An 8497-nucleotide genomic window follows, 5' to 3' on the forward strand; every position below is an offset into this window, starting at 1 on the left:
ATGAGAGCATAAATCTGTGATCCATCTTGCTTGTGTGCCTCAGAGGTTTGGTGCAGCTGTCACAGGTGTGTGTACGCTTGTCACGGTCTCGGTGCTGTCAGACGGTGAGGCAGGTAGAGGGAAGCTGGTGAACAGTTTGGTGATGTCGATGTCAGAGTCCTTCATGTGGGCGTGCATGTCAACATGGATGCCGCTCTCTCTACACAGCTCTAGCAATGTGCTGATGTTACTCTCAGACAGACGCAGGTACCTGTACACACACACACACACACACACACACACAACATGATCCACTGCACATTCAGCTTTCAATCAATATTTTGAACAACTGGTTTGGTACTTCACGGAGCAGTGATGGATGAATGTGAATGTCTAAACAACAAGCTTTTTAGGTAAGAATCAGACGTGTCAGCAGAGTTGTAGACACATGTATCATGTGATGGCTGTGGGTCTCCTTTAGACCTCTGCTGTGTCCCAGTGCTGAGTCGTGTTGGGTGTACCTGCAGTGCAGAGCCTCCAGGGGGTGCAGTGTGAGGCTGCGCTGGGCCTGTCTCTCCTGCTCGGTGATGCGAGTGCAAGCCAGGAACTCCCTGACCTTGCGCTGCAGCAGGGGAAACCCCATCACTGCCTCCTTCAGACCCTGCAGCTCCAGGGACAGCTGTTGGGGTGGGGAGGGTGGGGTGGAGGAAGGTGGGGAGGGGAGGTGGGGGAGGGTTGGGGGAGAGCGAGGCAGTGAGGCCAAAAGGGAGGTCGGGGTATGGAGGGAGGTGGGGGGATAGGGCAAAGAGAAACCCACAACAGTTATGATCAACGTAATTTGTGCCATGTGTCATTTGAAAGCAAATGGGGATTCGAAAAGCAGGGATACAGTGTACTATAAGTGCACAATCAAGGGTGTGCTTGCGTCGGATGCAGATTGGTCTGTTTTTTGGGTGAAATTGATATTTCTGTCTATTTTAAATAAGTATGCATACTTATTATTTATGAAGATGGCATAGATTAAAAAGCACACATTTGAAGCATTGCATTGTATCTGAAGCTCAGTTGAATGCAGATATACACAACCTCTTCAAACAGATATCCTAGATTGTTATTAGTTTTTTTGTGACGACTTTTTGGTCAACTTAAATTAAACCTAAACCGTGCAACGGAACGTAAAATCCAATACAAGCAACGCAATCGTGACCAAGACAAACCTTTTAACACCGACATTGTCTTTGTAGTGCAAAAACTGAAGGACGAGTTAGGGTGGGAAAATAAATAATAATAAATATATATGAAATATTGCGGTTCGGCAAGCACACCCAAATATAGTAAGTAAGTAAGACTTTATTTAATATAGCACATTTCATACAAGAATTGTAGCTCAAGGTGCTTTACATAAAATCAATAAAAACAATAATACAAGTGATAAACAATTCAAACAAAAATTAAAATCCCAATAAGATCTCTGTTCAAGAGAGAAAACAACTTTGAAAAGTAGGAAAACCCTTTTGAGATAAAATTACTTAAATGCTTCGGTAAAAAGGTAGGTTTTAAGCTGTCTTTTAAAAATGTCTCGAGTGTTTGCTTCCTTAATATTCATGGGTAATTTGTTCCATAGTTTTGGGGCGTAATTGACAAAGGCCGAATCACCAATCTTCTTATGACTGCTTCTGGTGACCTCTAATAGGCCTGCATTTGATGATCGCAGTGTTCTAGCTGGTGTTTAGTTTATAAAGGAGTTAGCAATGTAGCTAGGTCCTTGTCCGTGTAGAGCTTTGTATGTGAGGAAAAGGACCTTAAAGTCAATTCTGAAGGTAACAGGGAGCCAGTGTAAAGTAGCTAGGACAGGACTAATGTGTTCTCTCCTTTTAGTTTTGGTTAATAATCTAGCTGCAGAATTTTGAATGATCTGTAGTCTTTCAGTGGTTTTCTTGGGAAGACCAGTGAAAAGTGCGTTACAGTAGTCCAGCCGGCTGGATATAAAAGCATGAATTAACTTCTCTGCATCATTTTGGTTTATGAATGGTCGTACCATTGCTATATTCCTCAGGTGAAAGAAAGCTGTTTTGGTCACTTTATTAATGTGAGAGTTGAAATTCAAATCTGAGTCCAGGATTACACCGAGACTCGTCACCTCTGGTTTAAGACAGGGGGTTAAGCCTCCAAGATTCTTAATAAGCATCTCTCTTTTGGAATTGGGGCCACATAGTAGGACTTCGGTTTTGTCTTCATTTAATTTAAGAAAGTTATCATTCATCCATTTGTTTATTGCCAACAGGCAGTTGGTAATGGAATTGATGGCCGTTGCATCGTTGGGTTCAGTGGATATATATAGTTGTGTGTCATCCGCATAGCTATGGAAATCTATGTTATGTTCTCTGATTATGTCGCCGAGTGGTAACATATAAAGAGAAAAAAGTAATGGACCTAAGCAGCTTCCTTGAGCAACCCCGTAGCAGTTCTCATGTTTCTTGGACCTATGGTCACCTAAACTAACATAAAACTTCCTTCCTGTGATATATGATTTCAGACAGTTCAATACACTATCCGTGAACCCAATAAGCTTTTCCAGTCTATTGATTAGGATGTCGTGATCAATTGTATCAAATGCTGCACTGAGATCTAACAGGATAAGGATAGAGACTTTATTTGCATCAGAGTTTAGTCTGAGGTCGCTAATTATTTTGGTGAGAGCAGTTTCAGTACTGTGATATTTCCTGACACCTGACTGCGAGACTTCCAGGATGTTATTTTCTTCAAGAAAATAATTTAATTGGACTAAAACTATCTTTTCCAGTACTTTACTAATAAATGGAAGGTTTGATATTGGTCTGTAATTTGCAAGTAGACTGTTATCCAATTTGGGTTTCTTTAATAGGGGCTTTACAACAGCTGTTTTGAAGGCATCTGGGAAGACGCCAGTTCTAAGGGATGTGTTTATAATCTCTAGCACCGGACCTGAGACACTATCAAACACTCGCTTAAAGAATGTTGTGGGTATAGGATCAATAGGGTTAGGGTTACATACATCTAAAAGATCTAATATGAAGATGAGAAAACACCTCTGGGGGTAGGAGGGCCAGTATGCTGGGGGTGACCAGCAGGGGTGTCCTGCCGCCCCCTCGGAAGCTGGGGGGGCCCTGGGACAGGAGGCTGAGGCCGCTGGGGTCCTGGCCAGGCCTCTGGAGGGTCATGTACCGACCCCCCCAGTAGGATGAGGTTCTGGCCGACAGAGCCCCCTGGCTGTCCTTTCCTGGGTGGAGAGGGAACGGGGGTAGATTCAAACCTGGAAAATAACAGAGGGACAAATGGTCAGACATGGAGGTTCAGGTTGTGACTTATAGCTCTGGTTGTTTTCAAACACGACCTGGGATTCTAGTGTCCGTTTCTAAGGATGAATGGACATTCATCCCAGGATTGTCTTTACATCTTTGCTTTCTCTACGGAGACTTATGGAACATTTGTGTGCAAACTTGTGCATGTGTGTCAGCACTGACTTCTCTGGCTGGATCTGGGGGTGAGGGGGGTGCTGCTCTTGCAGCTGCTGGAGGAGGGGGTGATGTGGGCCTCGTCCTGGCTGTCTTGGGCCTGGGGGGAGACAGGGAGCGTCACCCTGCTAGCCCCTCCAACAGGGCTGAATCTGAAGTCCTTACTGGGCCTCTGTACCAGATGGACCAGAATGATGATCCCATAGTCGGTGCGAAACCGTGTCAAACAAGTCTCATTCATGACAATTTTTTGTTTCCAGTGTCTGTATGGAAACCCACCCTCACTCAGTTACAAAATGTGCAAATATGATTGTCTCAAAAGTAAAGTATCTCACGCCACTGGTGTGACTTCCTGATAGACATCACATGACCCCCCTACAACCAGTGCTAACTTCCTCCCACTGTGCTTCTAACAACAGTATAGACTCAGCTAGCTGGAGCACGCTACGCATCCTGCTCTGTTTGAGTGATCAGCTCTGCACTTCTCTCACCTAACAGCTAGGTGTTGCGCTGTGGCGTAACGTAATGAGTCAGTCACTGGCAGGTTTAATGGGTGCTGCGTGCTGACAATACCTTCAACACATAACCCCACTATCATGGTAGTGTCAGAGGTTACACTGTCTTGTGTTATGTGATATTTTTCCTGACAGAGAGCATGTGTCTCCAATTAAGTGTGTATCTGTCTGACTGATGGTGGTAGGTAATGATGTATCTCTGTCTGTCTCTTTGATCTGGATCTAACCTGGAACAGAGTCTGGCTCCTGTAAGTGGGTGACACACTGGTCAGCCGGTGCAGGCTCTGTTTGACCCTCCTCTCCTCCCTTAGCCAGCAGCTCTTGTGGACGTTCTCCAAGCTGCTTAGAGCCACGTTCAGCTTCTTAAACTGCCGTGCAGAGAAGCAGACAGCAGTCAGCGACGGACACGCACATACTGGGACACACACATGTAACCTGCACACACACTCACACATACACAAGCAGTAAACTGCTCTGTAGTGTGATTCACCAACCTTGAAAGCTTCTCTGTCATTGGCCACTTTGAGCAGTTTGACGTTTTTGCCGTCAATCCAGTCAAGTGTGACAGGGGGCATTCTCTCGCGGGGGCGAATGCGAGGGTCATCACCAAAGTTCGCTTTAGGCATCCTGGGGGTCAGAGGTCAGATGTGGTTCAGTTTGGGGTCAAGCTCCTATGGTAGTCTGCAGATTGTCCAGGTTTGATGAAGGACTGAAGATCATAGACATATATACATGTCTATGCTGAAGATCCTAAGGCTGGATCTGTGGATCATCGTGGAATGTTGAGGCACCCACATGTTCCATTGTAGTTGCATTGTGATATCACCAGAACAGTCTGGTGGAATTAGAAACTGTACCTCAAAATGCTGTTCACTTTGTCTTCTATTTAACATAAAATGGAAGGTGTTATGAGATGGTGGCAACCTGATTAAGTGTGGTTGTGTGTGTGTGTGTGTGTGTGTGTGTGTGTGTGTGTGTGTGTGTGTGTGTGTGTGTGTGTGTGTGTGTGTGTGTGTGTGTGTGTGTGTGTGTGTGTGTGTGTGTGTGTGTGTGTGTGTGTGTGTGTGTGTGTGTGTGTGTGTGTGTGAGAGAGAGAGAGAGAGAGAGAGAGAGAGAGAGAGAGAGAGAGAGGGGGGGGGGGAGTGTTTCTGTAAACTCAATAGGAACAATCACTTGTGATTTCAGATGTGGTGGGGAGCGCAGGTGAGACAAGAAACCAATTATCAGACCTGTGAGGGAAGCTGACTAAAAAGTCAGAGAGACAGAGTCTGACTGATGGTGTGAAAAAACTTTCCATCTCTATGTTTGTTAGATCAGTAACAAAGTGTGCCAACTGGAGAGGGGTGGGGTGTGTGTGTGGGGGTGGGGTGGGGTGGGGGGGGGGGTGGATGTAGACAGATGGGAAGGTGGATGAGGTCAGTGGTGTGCCGGGTGTCAGCACAGTGGTGAGCGAGTGTGACGAGTGGCTGACACGTGACGACAGGGACCAGCTCCGTCAAACGATCACATGACTCCCTCCGCGGGGGGGCCTCACGCCGAGGCCATGCTGATAGAGCTCAGGAGAGCGTTCGCGTCTTTTATAACAGCACAACTTTCACGTCGACTTTAACTTACCTAACTCTACTGAGCGAAATGCACATTTCACATTTACTCATTTAGCAGACGCTCTTATCCAGAGCGACTTACAGTAAGTACAGGGACATTCCCCCCGAGGCAAGTAGGGTGAAGTTCCTTGCCCAAGGACACAACGTCATTTGCACGGCCGGGAATCGAACCGGTAACCTTCAGATTACTAGCCCGACTTACTGGACTAACCGCTCAGCCACCTGACTCCCTATAACCACAGACAAACTTGAGCAGTCTGCGTGGCGTTCCCCTCCTGCCCAGTAGATGGCGGTGCTGTACCTCTGCCTGCCCAGGTCCCCAGTGGTCTGCAAGAGACTGGGAGAGAGTGGGCTGATATTTCCTTTGTGGATAGACAGGAGTGTCAGGGCTGCTGACAAAGCAGAATATGACTGCACAGAGAAAAACGAACAAATGAACACACACACACACGGGGCAATTGTGCTGGTATGAAAGCAGCAGGATCTGGTCACGCGTTTCGCTTGCACGTGTGAGCCCACGCCACTTCTCCCATCTGCCTGTCACGAACAGGACAATGCACGTGGCCTTCCAGGACCGTGTTTGTGGGGAGCGAGTGACTTGAGTTCTGTGAGTGAGTTGTTGATGACGTCTGTCTCTTCCTGCCTTCTTGGCTCCAGAACCTTCCGTCCTGAGGTGTCCTGGTCTTGATTATGTCTTAACAAACAAGTGATTAAGTCTCCTGCGCACACAAGCAACTCACACGGACTCATTGTGGGTGTATGCATGGTGTGTGTGTGTGTGTGTTTGTGTGGGTGTGTGCGCGCATTGATATTGACAATCTTAGCATGGGGACTAGGGATCAATAGTCAGAACAAATAGGCCAGTTAAGACCTGGCAGTACTGAACTAACATACTCTCCGTCACAACCCCTGACCGACAAATTAAAACCTAATCACCTCGAGCTCCCATGACACACACACACACACACAGACACACCCACACTCATACACACGCACACACAGGGATGGGAAGGTCAGGCTGTCAAGGGAATAGGTGAAGGATGGATTGATCAGTAGGTAATAAAGCTAGACCCCTTGAGTATGTGTTTTTGTATGCGTGTGTGTGTATGTGTGTGTACTGTTAAAGCACACCTTGGGGCTTTGCCTGCCAACAGCCAATAGGAATATCCATCGCATCGCCTTTTAATTGGCCAGCCTCTCAATGGTAATCACATCACTAAGGCTCCTGATGGTGTGTGTGTGTGGGGGGGGGGGGGGGGGGCTTGGATGCAGCAAGATGGCTACGGAGGTGACAGTGTTACAATGGACTTTATTTAGTTCATTAGATTTTGCTGCATTCTTGTTCCTAACTCTACAATTCTGCTGAGACTAAAGAAAGCGGGCAGTGTGAGTCTGGGGGTGACAGGCCAGGGGCAGTGTGTTTGTGTGTGTGTGGGGAGGAGGGGGTCTTAGTAAATAGAGGGGTGCTTTTGTGTGGGTGGAGGGCAGGTGATTCGGGGAGGGGGGGGGTGGCAGATCAGAGAAGGATGGAGGGGTGCATTATCTGGTTTCCCTTCCCATGGCACCTCCAGAGAGCACACCCCCTGTACATAGTCTGCCCCTGAGCATGGGTTTGTGTACGTGCGTGTGTGCAACACACTCATGAATTGAAAAACATCTCGATGACTTTTCCCCTCAGCTTTTAAAGACGGGCATTTATAGTGAGACCAAACACTGTGAGAGGATTCCAGAACGGAGACCTTGGGGATGAGCGGAGAGGAAGCAGTTGTCCTGCTGCTGGGTGGGGGGCTTCTTACACCCCACACTGCAGGGTTACAGGCGAAGAAGTGGATTCATCCGGGATCACAGATTGAGGCTGGATATTGATGATGTGTCATACCACGGCTGGGCTTGTCAGGGTTACGGTGGTTGGGGGGGGGGGGGGGGGGGGGCGGGGGGCTTGTGTATGGGGGGGGGGGGGGGGGTTTGGGTTGAGGTGGTGGGTAGAGAAAAGGCTCATCTTTGGCCTCTGGCACTGGGGCTTATCTGCTGGCATGCAGGGACACACACACACCCACACACACCACATAACATCTCGGAAAATAACAGACCAAATCTATATAAAGTGAACGTAAAACAGCCTAGTGCAAGACAAATGTTCAAGCAGAGAAGAAACCCCCGCCCCCGCCTCCCGCCCCCCCCTGCCCCTCTCCGGAGGCTTCAGTGGCACACCAGCCATGCCTGACTGAGGAGGTGGAGCTGGTTGTCTCAGGTTGATGATGTCGTTACATGCACGCTCTGATGGTCTCATGGTCAAAAGGTTTTATCTCCATCATCTTCATGGTCTTCTGAGGGTACGCTCTCTCTCTCTTTTCTTCTCCCTTGCTCCTTTTAATCTCCGTCTCCTATTGTGTCTCTTTTCCTCTCAGTATCTCTCTTCAATGGACTTTCACACGATATTGAAGAGAGAAAGAAGGAAAGAGAGAAAGAGAGAGAGTAAAAGAAAAAAGAAAGAAAGAGAGAATAGAGACAAGACAGCGAGAAAGAGAGAGAACGCAAGAGAGAGAGTCATGCTGAGCATGAGGGATCGCTGCACAGCGAGAGGGAGAAGACAAATGTAGGGCCCTGAATGAGGTGACACCACATCCCTCCTCTCATCATCCTAGCGACTCAGGAAACACGCGCGCGCGCGCACACACACACACACACGACACGCTAGGATATGCTTAACCTGGGTTACCGAGGCCACAGAGACTCTTCCCCTGTACTCTTCCCCATCTACGTCCCTCGCTCGCGCTATCTCTCTTTTCTGTTCCTGTGTTTCTCTCAAGATATCTTTCTCGGCATCTACCCTGCTCCCCCCATGTGGAACCTGTCTTCCTCTCTGCCCCTCATTTTTCCTTGTTTTCCCCCTCGTTCATACATC

The 8497-nt window shown here is 47.8% G+C and overlaps 1 protein-coding gene across 1 annotated transcript; it reads right to left on the minus strand.

The window, feature by feature from the left end:
- LOC134020545 (uncharacterized) lies at window positions 1–4683 on the minus strand. Its single transcript, XM_062460692.1, has 6 exons — window positions 4483–4683; window positions 4216–4356; window positions 3483–3645; window positions 3048–3271; window positions 501–658; window positions 1–250 (listed from the first exon to the last, which is right to left on the minus strand). Exons 1-6 carry the CDS (start codon window positions 4612–4614, stop codon window positions 40–42), a joined length of 1029 nt encoding a protein of 342 aa, XP_062316676.1. The 5' UTR covers window positions 4615–4683; the 3' UTR covers window positions 1–39.
- Window positions 4684–8497: the final 3814 nt, after the last annotated feature.

This window comes from Osmerus eperlanus, chromosome 5 (assembly GCF_963692335.1).
Source record: "Osmerus eperlanus chromosome 5, fOsmEpe2.1, whole genome shotgun sequence".
NCBI classification, from domain to species: domain Eukaryota; kingdom Metazoa; phylum Chordata; class Actinopteri; order Osmeriformes; family Osmeridae; genus Osmerus; species Osmerus eperlanus.

What these genes read in the sequence shown, in the direction of transcription:
- LOC134020545 (XM_062460692.1), bottom strand. Translation starts at nt 4,614, where the DNA reads ATGCCTAAAGCGAACTTTGGTGATGACCCTCGCATTCGCCCCCGCGAG. An exon ending in ATGACAGAGAAGCTTTCAAG is followed by an intron (nt 4,357 to 4,482) that starts GTTGGTGAATCA and finishes TCTGCACGGCAG; the next exon opens with TTTAAGAAGCTGAACGTGGC. An exon ending in GGAGCCAGACTCTGTTCCAG is followed by an intron (nt 3,646 to 4,215) that starts GTTAGATCCAGA and finishes CATCTGGTACAG; the next exon opens with AGGCCCAGTAAGGACTTCAG.